General features: G+C 52.0%; 1 protein-coding gene across 6 annotated transcripts in view; it reads left to right on the top strand.

Annotated features, from left to right (window-relative positions):
• Nucleotides 1-26,005, top strand: part of CFAP251 (cilia and flagella associated protein 251) — a 72,436-nt gene that overhangs the window by 34,891 nt on the left and 11,540 nt on the right. For all 6 annotated transcript variants that reach the window (XM_051837766.2, XM_051837762.2, XM_051837764.2 and 3 more), the window contains 4 exons: nucleotides 4,826-4,940; nucleotides 5,509-5,672; nucleotides 8,029-8,119; nucleotides 8,287-8,430. In XM_051837766.2, coding sequence (XP_051693726.2) covers nucleotides 4,826-4,940; nucleotides 5,509-5,672; nucleotides 8,029-8,119; nucleotides 8,287-8,430 — 514 coding nt within the window. The remainder of the gene's footprint in view (nucleotides 1-4,825; nucleotides 4,941-5,508; nucleotides 5,673-8,028; nucleotides 8,120-8,286; nucleotides 8,431-26,005) is intronic.

Genomic DNA, 26,005 nt, shown 5'->3' with positions numbered 1-26,005 from the left:
GGATCCAGTGCTCAACGTCCCCTTGCAGGGTGTCTGTGCTGGGGAGGCCTCCAGTGTGCCTCGCCTGCATCCAGTGTGCTCCTGTGACAGAAGGGAGCACTGGGCACCGGCTCCGGGCCATGTCCCCCTCAGCAGCATCCCACTGACGGGAACGGGGAGGCCTGGGGTGCGGGGCAGGGCAGCACTTGAGCCCTGAACCGAGCTCTGACTGCCCTCTGTTCCTCATTCAGCCCAGGCTTTGAGGTCCTACCTGGTCATCCCTGGGGTGTGTGTGTGTACTGGGGTGGGGGGTGGGGGTGGGATGATAGGGCTTCTGCTGCCTGTGGTTTGCCGTCTCCTGGGTATGGCTGGAGAGAAGATGGAGTGGCAGAGATGAGCCTGCTGCAAGGTGCCGCCTGCCTGCCTGGAAGAAGGAAGTTGTGAACTGGAGGCAGCAGCGGCCCCAGCTTTAGAAAGATCACGTTGAAGGTTATCTCAGATAAGACAGGGCCTCAACAGGTCAGGACCACCCAGAGTCTTTTGCTGTTTTCTTTAAGTTGTTTTTATTCAGAAGGCACAGGGAAGAATGACTGAGAAATGCCAGGCCATATAGTAGGAAGGGAAATCAGCACAATGTTTTTATTTATTTTTAAGATTTATTTTATTTTTTATTTGAAAGAGTTACACAGAGAGAGAGAGAGAGAGAGAGAGAGAGAGAGAGAGAGAGAGAAATATCTTCTATCCATTGGTTCACTCCCCAGATGGCCTAATGGCCAGAGCTGGCCAAGCCAAAGCTAAGAGCCAGGAGCTTCATCCAGTCCCCAACGTTGGTGCAGGGGCTCAAACACGTCCGCATCTTCTGCTGCTTTTCCCAGGCACATTAGCAGGAAGCTGGATTGGAAGTGGAGCAGCTGGGACATGAACCGGCACCCATATGGGATGCCAGTGTCACAGGCAATGGCTTTACCTGCTACACCACAAAACCGCCCCAGAACAATGTTTTTCGAGTTATTAAAACACTGGAAAGAATGTGTAAGAAGAGTTTATGAGAGGCTGGCGCCGCGGCTCACTAGGCTAATCCTCTGCCTTGCGGCGCTGGCACACTGGGTTCTAGTCCCGGTCGGGGCGCCAGATTTTGTCCCAGTTGCCCCTCTTCCAGGCCAGCTCTCTGCTGTGGCCAGGGAGTGCAGTGGAGGATGGCCCAAGTGCTTGGGCCCTGCACCCCATGGGAGACCAGGAGAAGCACCTGGTTCCTGCCTTTGGATCAGTGCGGTGTGCCGGCTGCAGCGTGCACACCAACCAGTAGCGACAGCCGGAGCTGGACCAGTCAGAAGCCAGGAGCCAGGAGCCTTCCATGTGGGTCTCCCACAAGGGTGCTGGGGCCTGAGCACTTGGACCATCTTTCACTGCTTTCCCAGGCACATTAGCAGGGATTTGGATCGGAAGTGGAGCAGCCAGAACTTGAACCATTGTCCATCTGGGATGCCTACGCTGTAGATGGCTCACCATGGCGAAGCGCCAACCCTTAATTCTATTTTCATTCAAAATTACAGAAGAAATTCTGCAGCCACATAGAGCAATTGAATGGTGAACCAACGGCAAAGGAAGACCTTTCTCTCTGTCTCTCTCTTTTACTGTCCGCTCTGCCTGTCAAAAAAAAAAAAAAAAAAAAAAAAAAAAAAAAAAAAAAGTTTATGAGGCTGTTAGAAACTTTATATGTTATCTTTAACAGACACATGCTTTTTGGGTTTTTAAAATTTTATTTATTTGTGGGGCTGGGCTCTGGTGTAGTGGATAAAGCTGCCACCTACAGTGCCGGCATCCCATAAGGGTGCCGGTTCGAGACCTGGCTGCTCCTCTTCCAATCCAGCTCTCTGCTATGGCCTGGGAAAGCAGTAGAAGATGATACAAGTCCTTGGGTCCCTGCACCCGCATGGGAGACCTGGAAGAAACTCCTGGCTCCTGGCTTCAGATTGGCACAGCTCCAGCCATTGCGGCCATCTGGGGAGTAAACCAGCAGATGGAAGACCTCTCTCTCTGTCTCTAGCTCTCTCTGTAACTCTTTTAAATAAATAAATAAATATTTTTTAAAAAGATTTATTTATTTGAAAGGCAGAGTGACAGAGAGAAAGAGAGAGAGAGAGAAAGAAGGCTTGGGCAAAGAATATCCAAGAAATACCAAGAAGTGGAGTCTGCAGAGCAGGCGGGTCAGACCTGAAGTTCCTGCCGCGTTACTCAGCAGACAGAGGGCAGGAGGGATTTGAGCCACACGGGTAGGAGTGTGTGTCTAAGGAAGAGCCACCTGCAATCAGCGCTAAGGCATCTTGTAAAAAACTAATTTACCAGGTGGAACTCACAGACCATAAACCCAGCGCCTTAGGGAGGACAGCGCAGTGTAGTTAGGCCACCCCTGTCTGGAACGTGCAAAAAGCACCTTGTGAGCTGTAGAAATAACAAAGCCCTGGGCCCACAGCTTAATGGGGGAGGAGTTGCCTTGTGCAGAATTTTAAATTCCAAGCAGAAATGCATTTTTTAAGCATTTGAAAGAACGAGGAAAGGCAGCTCACAGGAAAGGCCAGTACACCTGTGAGCAGATGCTCACTAGTCTGTCAGAGATGCAAATGACACGGATAGCACTTCTCATAAATCCGATCAGCTGAGATAAAAGTGATTGATAGTGCCCGGTGCTGGCAGCGGTATGAGGAAACGGGCACTCTCCCCCGCGCTGTGGGGGTGTAAATCAGCGTAACCTTTTGGGAAAGCAATTTGTCACCCTCCATTAAATCTTAGCCTATCTTCTGACTTCTAGGAACGTAGCCCACAAACGCACTCACGCAGTTGTGCCAAGACATAAGTAAAAGGAGCTCTTGTTTGAAAATACGTTAAAAAATGGAATCAATCCAAATGTCCATTAATAGGAGATGCGTTAAGTGATGGTTTCCCAGCATACTGGAACACGAAGCTGTGCTGGACAGGAAAGAAGGAATGAGAGCCTGTGTCTTAGCAAGGACATAGCTCCAAGATACGACCAGAGGCAGAGCCCATTGCCAGATGAGCTGGGACCGTCTAATTCTGTTTTCCTTCTTTATGTGTATGTGTATCTCTTAAGGATTTATTTATTTGACAGGCAGAGTTACAGAGAAAGAGAGAAGGAGAGACAGAGATCTTCTATCTGCTGGTTCACTGCCCAACCAGTAGCGACAGCCGGAGCTGGGCCAATCAGAAGCCAGGAGCCAGGAGCCTTCCATGTGGGTCTCCCACAAGGGTGCTGGGGCCTGAGCACTTGGACCATCTTTCACTGCTTTCCCAGGCACATTAGCAGGGATTTGGATCGGAAGTGGAGCAGCCAGAACTTGAACCATTGTCCATCTGGGATGCCTACGCTGTAGATGGCTCACCATGGCGAAGCGCCAACCCTTAATTCTATTTTCATTCAAAATTACAGAAGAAATTCTGCAGCCACATAGAGCAAGCTGTTACCCATGACTATCTTGGAGTCAGGGTAACAACGTAGATTTACAGGTGGATTTTCTACTTTATTTGTATCTGAATGTTCAGAAATTTTCATGATGAATGTGCAGTGCCTTTCCAATCAGAAGGAAAAGATACTGGTTTCACGGAATTGCTCGATATGTTTAACAGGAGTGGGTAATGGTTAAAGAGCTGGGCGTCAGCAGCTGCCCCTGCTGCCTGATGGCCTTGCTGTCCATGGCAGTGGACACTGTTATTACCTTTGTCTTGCAGAAAAGGAGCTGGAGGCACAGAGAGGTTGAATAACTTAACCTTTTTTCTTATACATAATTTAAATTGGGATATACTTCACATACTTATAAAACTCACCCCTTTTAAAAATGTTATTTTTAAAATATTTTTATGTATTTTAAAAACTACATTTGAAAAGTAGAGTTAGTGAGGGGAAAAGACAGAGAGAGAGATCTTCCACCTGCTGGTTCACTCCCCAAATGGCTGCAACAGCCAGGCTGGGCCAGGCCGGAGCCAGGAGCCAGGGGCCAGGCACTTCTTCCAGGTCTCCCACATGGGTGGTGGGGGCCCAAATACTTGGGCTGTCTGTCTCTGCTTTTCCCAGGCCATCAACAGGGAGCTGGATTGGAAGTAGAGCAGGTGGGATACAAACTGGCACCCATATGGAATGCCTGCATCACAGACAGCAGCTTAACCCACTGTACCACAACATGGGCCCTAAAACTCACCCTCCTAAAGAATCCACTGGGGCTGGGACTGGCAGAGAGGGTTAAGCCACTGCGTCCAGCCACTCACGTACCTGGGGGAACAGCAGAGGATGGCCCAAGTGCTTGGTCCCCTGCTGCCTTTGTGGGAGACTAGGAAGAAGCTCTTTGGGCAGCAGACCAGTGGAGGGACATCCCATCTGTCTGTCTCTCTGCCTTTCAAATAAATGTCTTTTTTTTTTTTTTTTTAATAGAGTATCACCCAAGGACTTTTCACTGTATTCCCAAAGTTGTACAGTCATTGCCACCATTCAATTCAAGAATATTTTCCTTGGGGCCGGTGCCGTGGCTCACTTGGTTAATCCTCCGCCTGCTGCGCCGGCATCCCATATGGGCACCGGGTTCCAGTCCTGGCTGCCCCTCTTCCAGGCCAGCTCTCTGCTGTGGCCCGGGAGTGCAGTGGAGGATGGCCCAAGTGCTTGGGCCCTGCACCCGCATGGGAGACCAGGAGGAAGCACCTGGCTCCTGGCTTCGGATCAGCGCAGCACCGGCCGTGGCGGCCGTTTGGGGGGTGAACCAACGGAAGGAAGACGTTTCTTTCTGTCTGTAACTCTATCTGTCAAATAAAAAGAAAAAAGGAATCTTTTCTCCTCCTGCAGAAAGACGCTTCTTGGGCCGACTTTTGGTTCACCCATCGAGCAGACCCAGGTCCTGCCGGCGAGAACTGCTAAGGAGCTGCAGAAGCGCTACTTGGTGTTCATCAACAAGGACAAGGTAGAGCCCTCGCTCTTCCCTGCTGTGTGTGCTGCCGGCCACATTCCGTCCCCAGGGTGGTAAGACTCCAGGGGGCCTGGCGCCACGGCCACGGCCTGCCAACTCCATCCAGGCCATGGGGAGGCCGAAACCACCAGGGCAAGCAAGAATGCCATAACCGGGCGCACCGAGCAGTCAGATTTCCTGTGCCCCCACGGCGGACACGGCCCACAAGGGGACTCTTTCCCTGGTGCATTTGCGTGGAAGGTTGGTTACACTTAGCTGGGTATTCAACAGACTATCTGTATTGAAGAGTAAATCACAGGATGTGAGAATCAGTCTGGACAACCCCAGACGCTTGCCGAGGAGGCCCCGCAGGAAAGCTTCCCTGCTGTGTTCCTGCTGAAGCCGGGCAGGGGGGCCTCAGGTCCCCTCAGGGACCCCCGACAAGTGGATGCCCAGCTAGGTTAGATGCAGCCCCACCCCCTGTCCTGGCTGTGGACACACAAGTCCTTCCAGCACATGGGTCTAGAGGTGACATGCGCACCTGTCCCCTCCGTTTGAGTGAGCGCCACGTGTCTCTTTCTAGGTTGGGCTGCAGATCCTGCCAGTGGACGGCAACCCACACAAGACATGGGCCATTGTTTGCCACCCAGACGGGGTGGCCAGCATGGCCCTGTCCTGTGATGGCTCTTACGCCTTCACAGCAGGAGGCCACGATCGCTCGGTTGTGCAGTGGAAAATCAACCTGAGGTACGTGCTGGGCAGCCTGGCCGTGTAAGGAAGGGCTTGGGTGCAGGCCTTCTTCTTTCACCGCATGGCGGCCCCCCACTGTCTGCCAGGCGCTGTCCTGTGACGTGTCCAAGCTGCTCCTTGTGACCTCTGTTCAAATCAGTGAGCAGTCGCAAGGCCACCCTTCTATCCCACGGGCCCACAGCACTTCAGCCCCCCTGACTCCACCTGGCTTCGCCCTTGCTCCCCAAATCCCTCTCACTCTGCCTTTAGCACGGCTGCAGCAGCGGGACAGACCCAGGGAGCAGCGGGACAGACCCACTGGTCAGGGAGCAGTGGGCAGGGCTGCTTGTCCTGCTCTGCCTCCCAGAGCTGAGGCACCTGCCCCAGGTGGGGCTGCAGAGGTCCAGCACTGGACATGGGAGAGTGCAGGGACACTGAGGCCGCAGAGATGGGGGTTTGAGTTTAGAGCTGTCTCGCCTCCCAACTGGGGGACCTCGGCCAGGTTTCTTAGCGTCTTCGAACTTCAGGTTCTTTGTGAAAACGGGGGATGTACCGGGGCCTTTGGCAGGACTCTCGTCAGGATCTGGCTGGTTAAAGCACCTCGCCCGGAGCTGAGCGCCCAGCAAATCTACTCTTCCTCACACAGGCCTTCGTCACAAGCTCAGCTCTTGCTCGCTAAAAGCGGGGTATGCCTTAAGGTGGCCCCCGATCTGCCTGATTCAGGGAGCCGCCTCAGGGCAGTCCACCCAAGCAGCCAGTTCCATTCCTGACTATGTCCAGGGCCGTGCTGCACCCCTATCTCAGGTGGGCGCCACCCCAGCAGTGTGGTGTTTAGGGGCCAGGGACAGCAGGTGTTAGCCTGACCAGGTGCACGCACATCTTTCTCCGTATGGCCGAGACCCAGGCTTCTCCCTCTCAACTGAGTGTGAGCCAGGCAGCCCGCTCTGACTTTGACCTCTGCCATCAGCTGAGTGGGCAGGTTTGGGGGACCTGGGGATTCAGAAGGTGGAGGTGAGCTCTCCCTGATCCGTGTCCTCAGACCCAGCCTATCGCCCAGGACCTGGGGACTGGCAGGGCCTGTAGCAGAATAGAATGTTCCGTTTTCCATTTTTGTCCTCTGGAAATGGTTGAGATTTAAAAAAAAAAAAAAAAAAAAAAAAAAGCCCGGCACTCGCTTTCCAAAGCTTTCCTGTGCCTGGCCAGAGTCCAGGCTTCTGAGAATTTCAATTTAATCTGTTGTGGGGACAAAGGATCATTATAAACTAATTAGCACTTCATGGCTGCTTCTAGTGACTTAATCTGCTCAGTGCCTCACGCACGGGAAGGAAAGGAAAAACCCTAAACAAGGAAGCAAAGCCCCTACTGGATTCGCGGGTGGCACCTTCTAGGAGGGTCGGTCCCCTCCCGTTCTGCTCTGCCCTGGGCCTGCCATCGCTGCCTGGGAGCGTCTGCCCGAGCACCCCTCCTCCCCTCCCCCCACTGGCTCCTCGCACCTCCTGCCTCCCCCCTGTCTGACACCGCGCCTCCTCCTCTCCTTGTCTGGCATCTGTTTCAAAGCCCCATTACTTCTGTCCGCCCAGCCTCCCTGCCTCCTGCTCTCCTGCTGCCACCTTGCTCAGACAAGAGCAGAGAGACCCGGATTCAAATCCGGCCCCACCACCTCCTCGCCCGGTGACCTCGGCAAGTCTCTTTCCTCCATCCGTGGGATGGGACTGTTCCGTCACTGGGGCCAGAGCTGTCTCAAGGGTGGTGAGCCCCATTGCTATGCCTCTGCCTGCTCAGGGAGCGTGTCCTGGGCACCTACTGCGCAGCGCCCTGCCCGGAAGTATGAGACAGCCAGGTAGAGAGTGGGCAGTCAGCAAATGGCGCTTCCCTGTGGTGCCTCCAGTGACCTCTGTCTCTGTTGCAAGGATAGGACCTCAACTTAGGCAGCCCCTGGACGCTCAGCGCCTTCCCTGCTCTGGACTGCGCCGAAATTTATTTAACACCGGCAGCGGCCCCGTCGTGGGGTGCCGGCGATTTTGGAGTTTTTCAGCTTTGGAGTGAGACCAAGTCAGTCTCGTACAAGTGCAGGTTTTGTTGCCACGTTTACACGGCCTGAGCCCGTGTTGGAGAGCGGAGGGGCAGGCCTCACCTGCGCACTTCCGGCAAAGCGGCAGCCTGGGGGCCGGCGGCTTCAGGGCCAGGAGCCCACCGGTCGCCTCCCTCCCTCAGGAGGGTCGTGGTCCCCAGGGGTTGCTGGCAAACTGCCGGCCTCCTGTCCGTGGTCAGCGAGAGAGGGGCGCCCTGGCTCAGGCCCTGGGCCGCCCCGTTCCACGGCTCCACTGTGGAGAGGCCGCCTCCTCCTCAGCCCAGGGTCTCCGTTTTGTTCCAGTGCCCTGGAGGCAGCGGTCTCTCTCGGGGGTGAGGACCTGACCCCGTTCTACGGCCTGGTGCCCGGCGGCAGGGAGGGCAAGTTCTACACGGTAAAGGGCCGCGCGGCCAGCCCTCGGACGCCCCCATGGCGGACCCCGCATGCGTGCGCACCCTCCCGGCATGCCCCGGGGCGCGCGCGCCCTCCCGGCATGTCCCGGGGCGCACGCGCCCTCCCGGCATGCCCCGGGGCGCAGGCTGACGCACATCGCCTCCTCAGGAGCTCGAGGACTACTTCTACTACTCGCAGCTCCGCAGCCAGGGCATCGACACGATGGAGGGCCGCCAGGTGTCCGAGCACATCTGCCTGTCGGAGCTGCCGTTCGTCATGCGAGCCATCGGCTTCTACCCGTCAGAAGAGAAGGTGGGAACCTGGGCGCTGGGGCGGGCCAAGCCGCGAGTCAGCGGGTCGTAGGGAAGGTGCAGGTTCGTCCAGGGAGGCGCTGTCCGTTAGGTCCTGGCCGGCCCAGGCGTGTTCTGGTCCCCGCTGGGCAAGGCCCGGCCTCGGAATGTTCCAGAAGGCAGAGCCCGGCCAGTGTGGCGGCCGTTGTCGTGCACAGGTGCCGTCAGCCACTGGGTGTGGCCTCGTGGCACACAGGAGGGGAGGCGGGTCCTCCTCACCCGGCCTGGGCAGCGCGGGCGGTGCCCCTCGGGTGCGCCGTGGTCTGAAGGGCAGTGGATGAGCAGGCGTTGGAGGCACGGCTCGCCTGCGGCCCACATCAGCGGAGGGCCAGGTTCCTTCAAGTCCCAGCTCCACTTCCGGTCCAGCTCCCTCCTGATACCCGGCCCTGGGGGCAGCAGGTGCCCCACTAGGAGTCCCAGGTTTGGCCTGGTTCTCGCCTGGCCGCTGCAGGCATCTGAGGAGGGAACTAGTGGCGGGAGGAGGGAGATTTGTCTCTTATCTGTAAATGAATACAAATCTGTAAAAATAAATAAAATGCAAGTGACCAGGTTTTCTTTCTGATTTGAAATGCGGTACATTCCCAGTGTTGAAACTACACAGCAGAATGAAGAAAATAGTTACTTGTAATCCTGCACCCAGACTTTGCAGTTAATGTTTCCCTTCCTTTCTCACATAGTTCTAGGAGATAAGTTGGCACCTTGTTAAATACGTATTTCTATTCTCTGTTTTCACCTAATGTTATATCGTAAGCATCTTCCACTTCATTCAAATGCTCTGAAAACTTTAAAGGATATATTTTATAACCTTTCCGGTTTTAGAAAATAAAACAGTAGGGGCAGGCGCTGTGGTATAACGGGTAAAGCCACCACCTGCAATGCTGGCATCCCATGTTGGTATCCGTTTGAGTCCCAGCTGCTAAGCAGTGGAAGATGACCAAAGTCCTTGAGCCCCTGCACCCAGGTAGGAGACGTTGGTGAAGCTCCTGGCTCCTGATTTGGCCTGGCGCAGCCCTGGCCATTGTCGCCCTTTGGGAAGTGAACCAGCAGATGGAAGACTCCTCTCTGCCTCTCCTTTTCTGTAACTCTGACTTTCAAATAAATAAATAAATAAATCTTAAAAAAATAGTATAATAACGAGTAAAGTAGAAATTACTCAGAGGTAATCATAGTTACTATTTTGGTGTATTTCATATACAGATGTGGATATATTTGTTTTCATTTAATTATTTATTTGGGAGACAGATGGGGAGAGAGAGACAGACAGACAGAGATCTTCTCTCCAGCATTTCGCTCCCTCAATGTTTTTTTATTTTTATTTTTATTTTTTTTTATTTTTTGACAGGCAGAGTGGACAGTGAGAGAGAGAGACAGAGAGAAAGGTCTTCCTTTGCCGTTGGTTCACCCTCCAATGGCCGCCGTGGCCGGCGTGCTGCGGCCGGTACACCGCGCTGATCCGATGGCAGGAGCCAGGAGCCAGGTGCTTTTTCCTGGTCTCCCATGGGGTGCAGGGCCCAAGCACCTGGGCCATCCTCCACTGCCCTCCCTGGCCACAGCAGAGGGCTGGCCTGGAAGAGGGGCAACCGGCACAGAATCTGGCGCCCCGACTGGGACTAGAACCTGGTGTGCCGGCGCCGCTAGGCGGAGGATTAGCCTAGTGAGCCGTGACGCCGGCCCACGCTCCCTAAATGTTAACAGCAGCCAGAGCTGGGCCAGGCCAAAACCAGGAGTGGGGACCCCGGTCCAGGTCTTCCACGTGGATGGCAGGGGCCTGACTACTTAAGCCATCATCTGCTGCCTCCTAGGATGTGTGTCAGCAGGAAGTTGGAATGGAGAGCAGAGCTGGGACCCAGGCACTCTGATGTGGGATACAGGTATCCCGAGTGGCATCTTTGCTAGGCCAAACTCCCATCACTCCACCATATCTCTATTTGTAAACAAAGCATTGACATCATATGATATATCTATATCTATATCTGTATCAGTATTATGTACTATGTGTATATATACATATATATTTTTTAAAGGTTTATTTATTTATTTGAAAGGCAGAACTGCAGAGAGGCAGAGGCAGAAAGGGAGAGAGAGAGGTTTTCCATCTGCTGGTTCATTCTCCGAACAGCCACAACAACTGGAGCTGGGCTAATTCGAAACCAGAAGCCAAGTTTCTTCCAGGTCTCCCACGTGGGTTCAGGGGCCCAAGGACTTGGGCCATCTTGCTTTCCCAGGCCATTAGCAGAGAGCTGGATTGAAAGTGGAACAGCCGGGACTCAAACCAGTGCCTATATAGGATGCTGGCACTGCGGGCGGTGGCTTTACCCGCTGCACCACCGAGCTGGCCGCGTGTGTGTATTTCTGTGGATATACGCGTGTGTGTATGCAAGGGCACGTACGTCAGCAGTCTCGGTAGCCGTGTTCTGAGACGTCCTTGACACAGAGTGCTTTTCAGGCTGCACGCTTGCTGAAGCCACCCCCAGCGGATGGGGGTGACAACACACGGTGTCTCGAGTGTTGGCTGTCACAGCTGCCGCTGGGCTGGGCGTCTCTGAGTGTGGTTTGGAGTACTTCTCTGATTGTTTCCCTGGGTCGGAGATAGGAACTTTAGGGTCCTATTGCCAGCTGCGTCCCAGAAATGTGGCATCTGCATGCCCACGCTCAGGCACACTCAATTCCCAACACCCGGCTAAGACTTGATGCTCGCCCCAGTCACCTTCTCTGGGCTGGTGGCCTGCCCACAGTCACCTCTTTCCTGTGCTCCGTGGGTGACCAGGAGGGGTGTGCTGTTAGTACCCACAACCATGCTGAGTCACGAATGAGGACCTGAAAAGTGTTTATTTCCAGCTCCCCAAAAAGTCTTCCACCAGATGTGCATTTTGTGGAAGTACATGGTCAGAACACAAGTGGCTGCCCAGGCAGTGGGTGCTGCCCACAAAGAGGGCTCCTTGGAGCTGCACTCGTGCCTTCCCCAGCGTGGTGCGTGGAGTGCTGGGGTGCAGATGGGCTGTATCAGACTCACCTGGAGCACATCCTCTGATTCCTGGTCCCTGCGCCCTGTCCAGAGCTCACTGTTGTGAATCTGAGCTCAGGGCCTGGGAGTTCACCTCTCCCAGAGTTGTTGTGAGCCCCTGCCTTAGAACTCGGCATTGAGGGGTGCTAACCGGGGCCATGCATATTTGAGGAGATGGGACCAGACCCGCTCACTGAGTTTCTTAGCCAGGACCCTTCTTTGTCCACAGCATGCTTGGCTCATGTAAGTCCAGAGGCAGCATGAGCTGACCAGGCTCTCAGACTGTCACCTTCTCTCTGGGCCTTGCTCTCCTTTGTGTTGCCCTTGATCTTGGCCTGGTTCCTCACCTACCTCCAGCCAAGCTCAGCCTCTGAGGCAGGAGTGAGCCCATTGCAGAGCTCAGGCACCCCGGGGAGGGTGGGCCTGTCTCTAACCTCGTGGCCTCATTTCTGTATAGAGATGCTGCCTTACACAACTTACCTATTTATACACACACACACACACACACACACAGATCTTCCATCTGCTGATTCACTCCCCAAATGGCCACATGGCTGAATATGGGCCAATCTGAATCCAGGAGCTAGGAGCTTCTTCTGGGCCTCCCACATGGCTGCAGGGACCCAAGGACGTGGGCCATCTGCTGCTGCTTCCCCAGGTGCATTAGCAGGGAGCTGGATTGGAGGTGGAGTAGCCGGGACTTGAAGCAGTGCTCACATGGGCAGCAGCTTTACCCACTGCACCACAGTTCCAGCCCCTAAGTATATATTTTTTCATGAGGATAATGGTAGTACCCATGTCTTGGAGTTGTTGTATGGACTGAGGCTCTGTGTGGCACGGTGCTGATGCCGACAAGGCTCCCATTAGAAGCTTGGAAACCATTAGCCAGCATCCTCATCTCTGGATGCCTGGTTATAAAAGGTTTCACACAAGTGTTCTTGCAAGGCCAATGTGTGGATGGAAATCACAGAATGTTCAGTGGTGTGGAAGGAGGTCCAAGGCGTGTTTCGTGGCTGGCAGAAATCCAGAATCCCAACACAGCTCAGATCCCCAGGGGGAGAGCAAGGTTGATGGCACAGCCTGGATTCTAGTCACAGCACCAATGTAAGGCCACCACAAAACACACCAAACACTGGAGTTAAGGGAAAGGTTTATAGTCGGGTGGGGGAAGCCCGACAGGCAGAGAGGAGAGGGTGAGAGAGTGAGTGAGGATATGTGCTGGAAGCAGGTCCCGTTATATGTTTGCAGGGGGCAGGGGAGTAGGAGCAGCAGAGCTGACACCTGTGGTTGGGCCATGGGGCTTAGGACCGAAGCTTACTGTGCAAGGTGGCCACCAGGCGGGGGGCAGAGCCTAAGATGGCATCCGGGGCATAGATGGTGCTGCAGGTAAGACTGCCACTTTGGCCGGCGCTGCGGCTCACTAGGCTAATCCTCCGCCTTGCGGCGCCGGCACACCGGGTTCTAGTCCCGGTCGGGGCGCCGGATTCTGTCCCGGTTGCCCCTCTTCCAGGCCAGCTCTCTGCTGTGGCCCGGGACTGCAGTGGAGGATGGCCCAAGTGCTTGGGCTCTGCACCCCATGGGAGACCAGGAAAAGCACCTGGCTCCTGCGATCAGTGCGGTGCGCCGCCAGCCGCGGCGGCCATTGGAGGGTGAACCAATGGCAAAGGAAGACCTTTCTCTCTGTCTCTCTCTCTCACTGTCCATTCTGCCTGTCAAAAAAGTTTAAAAAAATAAATAAATAAAAAAAGACTGCCACTTTACTAACAGTTCTTCTGACCTCATCTTGCTTCTTTGTTCACAGAACCTTTTGTAAGCCTTTCACATTTTCTTGATCTGGTAAAGATAATTTACACAATTATGCCAGAGATACCACTTTGAAGGTGGTCTTCCCATTCGGGATTCTTTATTTGAAACACAAGGCTTCTGTGACTGCATCCTGTCATGGCCCAGCAGCGCCCATGAGAGAACCTGCGTGTTCACTCCTTGCCGTGGAGCAGGCTCAGGAAGCAGGTGGGCTTGTATCCTGTGCTGGCAACACATGGGAAAGCTTAACAACCAAAGTCTTGGGGTGGGCATCTGGTCTAGTGGTTATGCCACCAGGTGGAGCACCCGCACCCCCCAGTGGGCTGCCCGGGTTCCAGTCCTGGCTCCCACCCCCAGTTCTAGCTTCTTGGAAAGGCAGACTCCCCAGGGCAGTAGGTGGTGCTTCAAGTGGTCGGGTTCCTGCCACCCGCGAGTTCTGAGCTCTGGGCTCCATCCTGGCATCCTGGCCCAGCTCCCTCCGGCTGCTGCAGGTATTTAGGGGGTGGATCAGCATGTGAGCGCTCTCTCTGTCTTTCTCTGTCTCCTTCTCAAATATAAACAAAATACTTGGTGATGCATAAAAGGCATGGAGGAAACGATGCTAATCTGTAACAGAGTGGCATTGGCAAGTATTTAAAAACACAAAAACTGAAGTAAACAAGGGCCAGGCTTGTTCACTGCTGCGGTGTCCATCTTCCCCGGGCCCCAGAAGGGAGTTTTGCTGCCCAGTGGATGTCTACAAATCCCATGGACGCCTGGGTTTCTAATCCACTTTAAAACAACATTTGCTCTTTGGAGACGTTTTCCGAGGGCCCTGTGGTCCTGATCGGCCCCGCCCCTCCTGTCAGGGAGCCAACTTTATGAGCTGATGAGCCCTTTCCTGTGTGAAGCCACACGGAGAGGCTCTGATCCTTTGTTCCCGTGTCAGATTTACAGTGATTTTGGAAACAACCTTCTCAGGGCTTTGAAACTTTTACGCCCAGGCTTTGCTGCAGTTAATGAAACATTTCCTCTTCAGAGGTCGCTGTGGCCCCACCCCCGGGAAGTTGTACGAAGGGCATGGGTTTGGCTAATGGAGCACTTTCACACTTGAGTACATAAACGATGTAGAGGCAGGGACTCAAGCCAGCCCCCGAAGACTCTGCATTATTTAGATTTCTCTTACGTCAGTGTGACTGCCGTGGGGATTTGAAGCCAGTCAGTGTGGTAAATCGAAGCCAAATTATACAAGAATACAACCCTCCCTGAAGAATTCCAGCCGTTCTCTTCTACAAAAAACCACACTCAGAGGCGGCGTGGCCCCAGCCCTAGTGGTTGGGGTTGGCAGCTCTCACAGTTCTTCATTTTTTAAACGAAAGATCTGCAGGGTGTATACTGTTACAGAAGGAGCTGTCCCACAGCGGCCACTCTCTCTACAGCTGAGTTTGTATGTAAGAAGGTTTCCTCTTCCATCTTTACAAACACACATTTTTTTCTCTGAGACAGTGCATGGCGTTCCTTCCCAGGTCCCCATGGCTGTATTTCTATTTAATTTGTGGAAGGCTGTGTTACCTGATGGATTTTTGTCCTGAATTAACATCAGTGCAACAGCTTCATTCTGGAAATCTAAGGCTAATCTTGGTGGAGACCTGTGCCCAGCCCAGGACCCATGTGGTGGACAGTCAGCACCTGCTGGTTGAATGAGTGAATGGATGGATGAATGAATGAAGGACAATGAGGAAAACAGAGTCCTGGGCATTGTGCTTGGATCACCCTGACGTGTTTGGTTTCTTCAGGAGTCTGGCATGGTTAGGAGCGTTTAGAGAGGACACAGGGACAGGTGTGCGCTGGTTATGCTGCGGCCTGGGACTCACATTCTGTATCCCTGGAGTGCCTAGGATCCAATCCCACCCCCATGCCAGTTTCTAGCTAATATGTGTCCTGGGAGGCAGCAGGTGATGGCTCAAGTCCTTGGGGCCCTGCTGCCCATATGGGAGATCCTGTTTGAGTTCCAGGCTCCTGACTTCTGCCTGGCTTGGCCATTTGGGGGAATGAATCAGAAGATGGAAAATACCTACTCTCTCTTTCCCATCTCTATGTATTGTGTGTGTGTCAGACTCTGCCTTTCAAATAAATAAAAATGAACACTTTTTAAAAAATGGGTAACTTTATTTGTTGCAAAAATTTTGAAATCCATGCATAGATTTTTCATAATGCATATTTTCAGTGAACTTTCTGAAGACTCCTTGTATACATGGATTTCAAAATGTTTTTGTACCAAAACAAATTTATCTTTTAATTCTATTTTCTGCAAGCCTTTTGAAGAACCCTCATGTGTAGCACAAAGAGGGCAGAAAACTAAAAAAAAAAACTAAAGTCAAGATATCCAACACTGGTTATCGCTGAGGGACGGGGAATATGAGAGCATTTATTTTCCTTCTTTGCATCTCATCATTTGCATTTTTCATGACAAATATGTATTAATCTTTGCTGGTTTGACAACTATAAAAGGGTAGATGACAGTGACAGTGGAAAACAGCTCAAAAAATATTAGCACTGTTAGAACTGAAGCTTTGTTACGTTGCCTGCACCATGGCTTCTACTCCATTTCATTTTTTTCTTTTTTTTTTTTAAAGATTTATTTATTTTAAAGACAGAGTTACAGAGAGAGGTAGAAACAGAGAGAGAGAGAGGTCTTCCATCTGTTGGTTTACTCCCCAGATGGATGCAAGGCCGGAGCTGCGCTGATCCAAATGCAAGAGCCAGGAGGTTCTTCTGGGTCTCCCACACGGGTGCAGGGGCCCAAGCACTTGGGCCATCTTCTACTGCTTTCCCAGGCCACAGCAGAGAGCTGGATCAGAAGTGGAGCAGCCGGGACTAAAACCAGCGTCCATATGGGATGCCGGCACTTCAGGCCAGGACTTTAACCCACTACGCCACAGCGCCGGCCCCTCATTTTTTCTTTTCTTTTTAACAAGTTTACAGTGGTATATCGCATGTCACTGGTCACCCTTTTTTTTGCATCTTTTTTTTTTGGTTCACCTGTTTAGAGCCACCTGTTCACAGAGTTGTGCCCACAGTAGAACTGTGTGATCCCAGAACAGTTTGATCACTTAAAACAAAATCCCACATCCCTCTAGGTCTCTCTCTGCTCCTCCCCTGTCAGCTCCCGGCCACCAACGTCTGTTTTGTGTGTCTAAGGATTTGCCTGCTTTGGACGTTTCATGCAAATACCGGGTGCAGTGTGTGGCCTTCTGTGTCTGCTGCCTCTCCAGCAGCACGGTGTTTCCCAGGTTCATCCAGGTCACAGTGTGTCGGGGCTTCTCTCCTGTTAGGGCTGAATCCTGAGGACGTGAGCTGCTGACTCCTTCATTTATGACCTGGAGGGCGCTGGGGTAGTTCCACGGCAAAGCTGCTGTGCATACAGGTTTCTGCGTGGACATTTGCGTTCAGTCACTGTCAAACAGCGTCTCTGTGTCTTGCCATTGGAGGACCTGCCAGACGCTTTTGTCCGTTGTCCTTGTTGACCTGAACCAGGAACCAGCTGGTGCTCCAGGTGCATGCTTTGGTCGGGAGCTTGGGTGGCTAACAAAGCCTCAGTTGGGGTTGTGAGACGAGGTGCTGGACATGTTCTTTAGATGTGCCTGTCTTTTTACAACCTCTTATTTATTTAAATGTATTTTTTGAAAGCAAGGTTTTCCATCCACTGCTTCACTACCCAAATGGCTGCAGTGGCCAGAGCTGGGCTGATCCAAAGCCAGGAGCGAGAAGCTTCTTCCAGGTTTCCCATGTCGGTGCAGGGACCCAAGTACTTGGGCCATCTCTTCCACTGCTTTTTCAGGTACGTTAGGAAGGAGCTGGATTGGAAGTGGAGCAGCCAGGACACAGACAGACACTCACATGAGATGCCAACGCCACAGGTGGTAGCTTTACCTGCTATACCACAGCACCGGCCCAAAACCTTTTTTTTTTTTTTTTTTTTTTTGAGAGAGAGAATGACAGTGCTCCTATGCACTGATTTACTCCTCAAGAGCCAGGGCTGCTCCAGGACCACAATTCAGGTCTCCCCTGTGAGTAGCAGAAACTCAGTTACTGGAACCATCCCACTGCCTCCCAAGGTCTGCGTTAACAGGAAGCTGGAGTCAGGAGCCTGAGGCCAGGATGGAACCCAGGTACTCCTGTGTGAGATGCAGGTGATCCAGCTGCCATCTTCTTAGCAAGGCCCAGTGCCTACACTTCTTTAAAAGCTTTAAAAACATTTGACTGTGTGGGAAGGAGTCCCTGGGGTACTTGAAGCCGGGCTGAGTGAGCACCCTCATAAAGGGCCCTGGGAGCAGTGCCATTCACCTGTAATAGAGGCCAAGCCTGTGGGCAGAACCTGACTGTGATGTTCCCCACGCCTGGAGCTTTTTCTTTAGGTGGGGTTACTGGAGGATGGACAGAGTGACGCATACATAGCAGGCATGGCCACACAGTGGCGCTGCCAGCCCTGAAGCCTCTCTTCAGCTTCCTGCCCTGTTCAGGGCAGCAAGGAACCCCTGGAGCAGGCACAGAGTGAGCAGAGGTGTGAGGCAGGAAGGCAGGTCCTTGAGCCTTGGGAGTCTGTGAAACTGTGACCAGGTGGATCCAGGGGGCCTTTTTACCCCAAGGCAGAATGGCCTTAGCTCAAATGCCTCACATCCCTCTTTGCTGAAGAGGAGGTTACACGCCTTCATCTTAAAGCATTAATTCTCCAGTGGGGATCCCATTCCCATAGGCCTCTGAGGGTCAGTGACAGAGGCAGACGTGAAATACCCTGAGTGAGGGGACTTCAGTCACTCAGAGCAGCCTCCCTGGTATCACAGACCCTGGGGCAGCAGGACTGACGGAGGCCCAGATGCGTGTCTGAATGTTTGAAAATTACCAGACAGGGGCCAACGCTGTGGCGCAGTGGGTTAACGCCCGGCCTGAAGCACCAGCATCCCATATGGGCACCGGTTCAAGACCCGGCTGCTCCACTTCCTGTCCAGCTCTGCTATGGCCCAGGAAAGCAGTAGAAGATGGCCGAACTCCTTGGGCCCCTGCGCCCACATGGGAGACTGAAAAGAAGCTCCTGTCTCCTAGTTTCAGATTGGTGCAGCTCAGGCCTTTGCGGCCATCTGGGGAGTGAACCATCAGATGAAAGACCTCTCTCTGTGTAACTCTGTCTTTAAAATAAATAAAATAAATCTTAAAAAAAAAAAAAAAGAAAGAAAGTGGGCTGGTGCCGTGGCTCACTTGACTAATCCTCCGCCTGCAGCGCTGGCACCCCAGGTTCTAGTCCCAGTCGGGGCGCCGGATTCTGTCCCAGTTGCTCCTCTTCCAGTCCAGCTCTCTGCTGTGGCCTGGGAGGGCAGTGGAGGATGGCCCAAGTGCTTGGGCCCCTTTACCCACATGGGAGACCAGGAAGAAGCACCTGGATCCTGGCTTCGGATTGGCGTAGCTCCGGCCGTGGTGGCCATTTGGGGGGTGAACCAATGGAAGGAAGACCTTTCTCTCTGTCTCTCCCTTTCACTGTCTGTAACTCTAACTGTCAAATAAATAAATAAATCTTCAAAAAAAAAAAATAAAAAAGGAAGGAAGAAAATTACCAAATTGTTAACCAAACACTCTACCTTGACAACGCAAATGCTCAGTGGCTACTAGTATATTGAGTGATGTCAACTAGACAGGAAGTGGTTTTTCTAACTAAGGCTTTGTGAGTTTTAATAGACATTCTTCCTTGGCCTCACCTGTGCCCATGTTCTCCTTCCCCTCTCCTTCCCTCCCCTCCCCTCTCTCCCCCTCCCCTCTCTCCCTCCCCTCCCCTCACTCCCTTCCCTTCCCCTCTCCTCCCCTCCCTTCCCTTCTCCTCCCCTCCCTTCCCTTCTCCTCCCCTCCCTCCCCCCTCCCCTCCCATCTGTCTGCCTGCCTGCCTTCTTCCCTCCCTTCTTCCTTTCTCCTTCCTTCCCTACTTCCTCCCTCCCCTTTCCTTGCTTTCCCTCTTTCCTTTCTTTTTTCTTTCTTTCATTCTTTCTTTTTAACTCGTTCATTCAATATTTCTCAGAGCCCTTACCACGTGGCAGGCTCTGGACTGAGATGAACACCATAGCTACTGCTTGGTGGGAGAGACAGATCCGGGCCTGGGGAATCAGAGCGTGCACTGCAGCTGCCACCCATCGTTACACTCGACTGCACGTCACCAGTCTGGCACTGATTGTTCTTGGCACAAGCGTCACCTGTGTGAGCCCCTGTGGTCTGAGAGCCCCAGCTCTCAGTGTGGCTCCCAGATCAGCAGCATTGGCATCCCCTGGGGACATGTAAGACATGCAAATTCTGCGGCTGTCCTAGGCTCCCTGGATCTAAGCCCCTGGGGGTGGGGCCTGGTCATTTGGTGGCTGGTACAGTTTGAGAGCCCTTGTCTTGAAGCCGTTCTTCTCTCTCTCAGCCACGTATTTGAGTCACCTAGCGAGCTTTTAAAAAGTATGACAGCTCAGATTTTACCAGGTCTAATTAAATCAGGATCTTGGGGTATGGGGTCTGGGCCTCAGAAACTTTAGAGCTGCCTGGATGAATGGGATGGAGCCAGTGCCCTGGAGGATGATGGGTCTGTGTGAGGACACCTTCAAAGACCCAGCTGAGGACGGCCATGTTCTGTGCATGTGAGCTGGGCCTGGTGCTTCTCTGGAGTGGTCTTCACAGTGCGCATTCAGAAGATGCTCAGTGGTCCATTTCTATCTCTCAGGCTCCTCCCCCAGTGTGAGCTTGTTCAGACAAGTGACATCACCTGCCTTTTTAGCTAGCAGTTGCCAAGTAGGCTCAGGAAAGGAGCATTGGTGATGCCAAAGCGACCCCGCTCAATGTTTGTAGAGCAGAGGTTCTTTTTCGAAAATTTTGAAAAGATTTACTTATATGAAAGGCAGAGTTACAGAGAGGCAGAGAGAGAGAGAGAGAGAGAGAGAGAGAGAGAGAGAGAGAGAGAGAGAGAGAGAGCAGTCTTCCATTCACTGTTTCTCTCCCTAGATGGGTGCAATGGCCAGAGCTGGGCCGATCAAAGCTAGGAGCCAGAAGCTTCCTCTGGGTCTCCCATGTGGGTTGCAGGGGTCCAAGGACTTGGGCCATCTTCTTCTGCTTTCCCAGGCCATAACAGAGAGCTAGATTGGAAATGGAGCAGCCGTGGCTTGAACCAGTGCCCATGTGGGATGCTGGCACTGGAGGCAGCAGCTTTACCCACTATGCCACAGAGCCGGCCCCACATTTTATTTTCTTTTTGTCATCTTGATCTCCTATTTATTAATCGAATTAAATCATAGATTACATTGATAACATTGATACTATTTTTATAACTTTCATAGTTAATGTTATATTGTTAAATACCTATAAATTATATATATTCTAGTTAACAAGTACTTATAAAATGTAATCACAAGAATAATTAGTCTGTTGAGAGCTTGCTTTGTATCAGGTGTTATGTAAGTATTTTACATACGTTGTCTCAGTAACCTTCAAAGCAGCTGGGTGCAGTGGGCATTTTGCCCAGAAGTTAAGACACTCATGTTCCGTGTTGGAATTCCTGGGTTCAAAACATGATTCTGACTCCTGACTCCAGGTTTGCTAGTGTAGACCCTGGGAGGCAGCAGGTGATGGCTCAAATAATTGGCTTCCTGCCACCCATGGGGAGACTTGGATTGAGTTCCCCGCTCTTCCAGCTTCAGTCCCAGCCCAACCAGGCTACGGTAGGAGTTTGGAGAATGGGCTAGCAGATGGAATATGCTCCCTCCTCTCCCTCCCTGTTGAATAAATGAGCAGACAGAGCCCAGCTCGTACATATTACTGTGTTACTCTCCTTTTCAAGACGAGGATGCTGAGGGTAAGGAATGATAAGCAACTCAGCCAAGGTCCCATGGACTGGAAATGGCAGTGCCAAGATTTAAAACTTGGTCTGGGGACTGGCACTGTGGCATAGCAGGTTAAGCCGCTGCCTGCAGTGCTGGCATCCCATGTGGGCTCTGATTGGAGACCCGGCTGCTCCACTTCCAATCCAGCTCTCTGCTGTGGCCTGGGAAAGCAGTACAAGATGGTCCAAGTCCTTGGGCTCCTGCACCTGCATGGGAGACCACAAGAAGCTGCTGGCTCCTGGCTTCAGATCGGCGCAGCTGCAGCCATTGCGGCCAGTTGGGGAGTGAACCAGTAAATGAAAGACCTCTCTCTCTGCCTCTCCTTCTCTCTCTGTAGCTCTGACTTTCAAATAAATAAGTAAATCTTAAAAAACAAGCAAACAAACAAAACAACAAAAAACAACCTCGGTTTGTCATCCAGGATTGCACCTTTAGCCCAATAGCAGCCTTCATAAACAGGGATTTCAAGATTTTTTATACTATCTTTTCATTAACTAATACTGTTAAAACTGCAGGTGCTCCTCCACTTGGGATGGAGCTTTAGTCTGATGATAGTATCCTCAGATGAAAGTGTGTGGAAGCATCAGAACCCAGCCACACAGTGTGGCATAGGTTGTTACTTCTTGTGCCCCTGTGAGTGCCTGGGAGGTGTGCTCACCAGGACCCTGTAGTGCTAGGCCAGAAAAAGATGGAAACTTAAAACTCTATGGTTTCTACTGAATGAGCGTTGGACTCACATCATTGTAAAGCTGAAAATCAGGGGCCCGCATTTGTGGCACAGAGGGGTAAGCCACCACCTGCAACACTACCATTTCATGTGGGTTCCAGTTCAAGTCCCAGCTGCTTCACTCAAATCCACTTCTCTGCTAATGCACTGCGAAAGCAGCAAAATGTGGTCCAAGTCCTTAGGTCCCTGCACTCATGTGGGAGACCCACAAGGAGTTCCAGGCTTTGGCTTCTCCAAGGCCCAGTACTGGCCATTTAGGGAATGAACAAGCAGATGGAAGATATCTGTCTGTCTCTCTCTCTGACTCTGCTTTTCGAATAAATAAATACATTTTTAAAAAATCATAAGTCAAACTGACAAGTCAGAGACTCAGCACATAGTACAACATTGTAAATAATATGGAGGTTGCTTTATTTATACATAACATTAAATGTAATTTAACATGCATTTATTTATAACATAAACTCAATAGCTTATGGAAATAGTTCCAAAAGTTAATGGAAAGCTCAAAGATAACTTTTTTTGGTGCGAAAGTAATTGAAATCCGTGCTTGGTGTTTTTCTAATACACATTTTCTGTGAACTTTTTGAAGACCTCTAGTAAGAAACAGTTTGCATATACAGCTACATAAAAAGTATCAATCCATAACCAACATTGTTATTTCAAAACACCATTCCTGAAATGTTGCATTGAGACTATGTTGTTTCTTTGAAACTACTGGGTGATTATTGAAATAGAGTATTAAATGAAAATTAATGCAGGCTGGCACTGCGGCTCACTAGGCTAATCCTCCACCTGCGGCACCGGCACCCTGGGTTCTAGTCCCGGTTGGGGCACCGGATTCTGTCCCTGTTGCTCCTCTTCCAGTCCAGCTCTCTACTGTGGCCCAGGAAGGCAATGGAGGATGGCCCAGGTCCTTGGACCCTGCACCTGCATGGGAGACCAGGAGGAAGTGCCTGGCTCCTGGCTTCAGATCGGTGCAGCGCCAGCTGTAGCAGCCATTTGGGGGGTGAACCAACAGAAAAAGGAAGCTCTTTCTCTCTGTCTTTCTCTCTCACTAACTCTGCCTGTCCAAAAAAAAAAAAATTTTTTTTAATACAAAATTATATATATATATATATAAACCTTGTAAAAATATCCACATATACTTTATATGCATGGAGAATAATGGCAAAAAAGTGCCCCAGATCTCCCAGGGCAGATTTTTATTTTCTTCTTGGTACTCAGGGTCTAACCAGAAAACACAGCAGTCCCCAGATAGGCTGATAGTTTGGCATTGCTTCCAGCTGGTGTTCTCTACATTTTTGACCTATACATATTGAGTGGTACAAGGAGAAATTGGTTGCCTATTGATGAAATATTTCCCAATTTTCTGTGGCTGTTAGTCTCTGTAAAATTTCAAACCCCATAATTTATTAGGAAACACCTTAGCTTATTATGTTTTTTGACATCTTAATTTAAAACATAACTGTTAAAAGAACTTGCTCCTTCATAGCCCTTTGCCAGGCATAACTGAAGTTTCCGAACGTGAGCCGCTGACTGCTACGTGCATAGCCCGAAAATCGTACTGAGAGAGAGGCTGATGGCAGCAAGCAGTGGTTCCCAAGCTTGTTTATTAATAACACTTCCTCTGTTTGCCAATTCCCTGGGAGTCCCATGGGGAGCCCTGTGTTAACTGGCACCACATTTTCCCTGGAATACACAGACACGTTTGTCGCTCCCCCTCTTCGTGGAGGAACGACACTGAACCCTGTGCTGTTCTTTCGTCTGCTCGGCCCTCCCCGGGTTTGCTGCTGGTTCTTCCCGGGTTGGCTACTATCCCTTCCACCTCCGTGGAAGGGCAGTTCCCCCTGGCCGCATTCCCCACTTCCGCAGGGGAGCGGCACACCGCCGGCCGGCTTTTCTCGGGGCCTGCACGGGTTCCCTTAGATGTTCCCCATAGATGTTTCTGGTGCATGCCGTCTCTCTCCTCCTTTATAGTCCTCCTCCGCCAATCCCAACTCGGCCGCCCACACGCCGAGTACGCTGCTCTCCAATCAGGAGCAAGTCCTACAGTTTATTAGTTGAACTGGAGGCAGCTGTGCGGAAGCTGTTTACTTCTCTCCCAACGCCATGTTGTGGGAGAGCAGATGCATAGAACAAGTCCCAATTCGAGCAACTTAGTCTAGTCCGGATTGCTCCCCACAGATCCCCCTTTCTTTTTATTTTTTAGCGTTGATACGCGCCTGTCTTCGGTGTCCCGCGGCACACACTCTGCTCTACTTGCTAGAGTTGCCACAGGCTCTTACAAGTCCTATCAGGCAAACCGAATCCGGGTCCTCTCTTCGCCATGTTGTGAGGTTTTTAGGCGCTGATACGTGCCTGTGTTCGGTGCCCTGCAGCGCATGCTCTGGTCGAGCCTGCAGGGGCTTACAAGCTCTATCAGGCAAACCGAATCCAAGCCTTCTCATTGCCTTATTGTGGGGGAGACTTATTAGTGTTGGTTCGTGCCTATCTTCGGTGACCTGCAGCTCATACTCTGGTCGAGCTGCTTGCTGGCGCTTACCGCCTTTATCAGGCAGACCGAATCCAAGCCTTCTAATTGCGGTATTGTGGGGAAGCCTTACTGATGTTAATTCGTGCCTGTCTTCGGTGACCTGCGGCGCATAAGCTGCTAGCCGCCCAGGTGCTCATCGCCTCACTAATCGGGCAGACCGAATCCAAGCCTTCTAATTGCCATGTTGAGGGGAGGCCTTTCTATTTCTCTATTTCTCTATCTCCGGGCATTCCTATTTCTCCCATTTTACTTCTATCTTCCAGCATTCCTATTTTTCTCATCTTACTTCTAAACTTCTGTTTCTCTTATCCCCGCAGCTTCCCGGCGCCTCGCCCCACCGGCGGGTTCCCGGCTCTGTGCCGCTTCTGCTTCTGCGCGGCTCGGCTTTGCGCGCTCCGCGGTCTCCACGCTTAACCCTTTCGCGTCTGAACCACAGCCTCGCGCCAGTCCCGTTCCCTATCTACTCACGCCCCGTGCTCTCTGCACGCGGCGGCTTCCGCGAGTAACACAGCGTAGCTTACGTGTCCGCCACTAGCATTCAATCTAAGTTCCCCGGGCTAGCCTGGCGAATTCAACCCAGCGTACGTCTCCGCCCCACGGTTTGGCTTCCCGTCCTTTGCTCCCCGGGCTAATCAGACGGATCCCAACCTGGCTCACGTTTCAGCTTCTGGTTTCAACTTTTCGCCCCCTATTCCCGGGCTAACTTGAGAACCCCAAAGTGGCTTCCGTTTCCGCCTCGGCCTGCCCCCCACGGCTTCAATTTCCCTAACATTTTTCTCTACCCGGTATGTTTCCCTAAGTTTTCCTCCAACGATATTCCTCCCTCATTTCTCCTGGCTTCTCCCCACAGTCCGTATCCGAGTCTGTTTGTTCTAGCTTTCACTCTCGCTTTCAACCTTAGAGATTCCTCCCAGCTTCCCCCCGTAGTCCGTATCCGAGTCTATGCCTAGGCTTTCAATAGCTTCTTCCGGCTCCTTTTTCGTCCGGCTTTTCCCTAGGCTGTTTCGAGTCTATGCCTAGGCTTTCAATAGCTTCTTCCGGCTCCTTTTTTGTCCGGCTTTTCCCTAGGCTGTTTGCTAGTTTCTCTCTCCGATATTTTCCCTAGTCTGTTCCCGTTTCTTCCCTCCTAAGTTTGCTATCCGTCCTAGGTTTCCTAATCCGAGTCATTTCTTCCCTCCTAAGTTTCATATCCGTCCTAGGTTTCCTATCCGAGTTAGGTTTCCTATCCGAGTCACGGCACCATTATGTCGCTCCCCCTCTTCGTGGAGGAACGACACAGGACCCTGCGCTGTTCTTTCGTCTGCTCGGCCCTCCCCGGGTTTGCTGCTGGTTCTTCCCGGGTTGGCTACTATCCCTTCCACCTCCGTGGAAGGGCAGTTCCCCCTGGCCGCATTCCCCACTTCCGCAGGGGAGCGGCACACCACCGGCCGGCTTTTCTCGGGGGCTGCACGGGTTCCCTTAGATGTTCCCCATAGATGTTTCTGGTGCATGCCGTCTCTCTCCTCCTTTATAGTCCTCCTCCGCCAATCCCAACTCGGCCGCCCACACGCCGAGTACGCTGCTCTCCAATCAGGAGCAAGTCCTACAGTTTAT

Source organism: Oryctolagus cuniculus, chromosome 21, assembly GCF_964237555.1.
Source record: "Oryctolagus cuniculus chromosome 21, mOryCun1.1, whole genome shotgun sequence".
Lineage (NCBI taxonomy): Eukaryota > Metazoa > Chordata > Mammalia > Lagomorpha > Leporidae > Oryctolagus > Oryctolagus cuniculus.
Note: the sequence above shows the minus strand (reverse complement) of the source record. Positions and strands in the feature narration are given on the sequence as shown.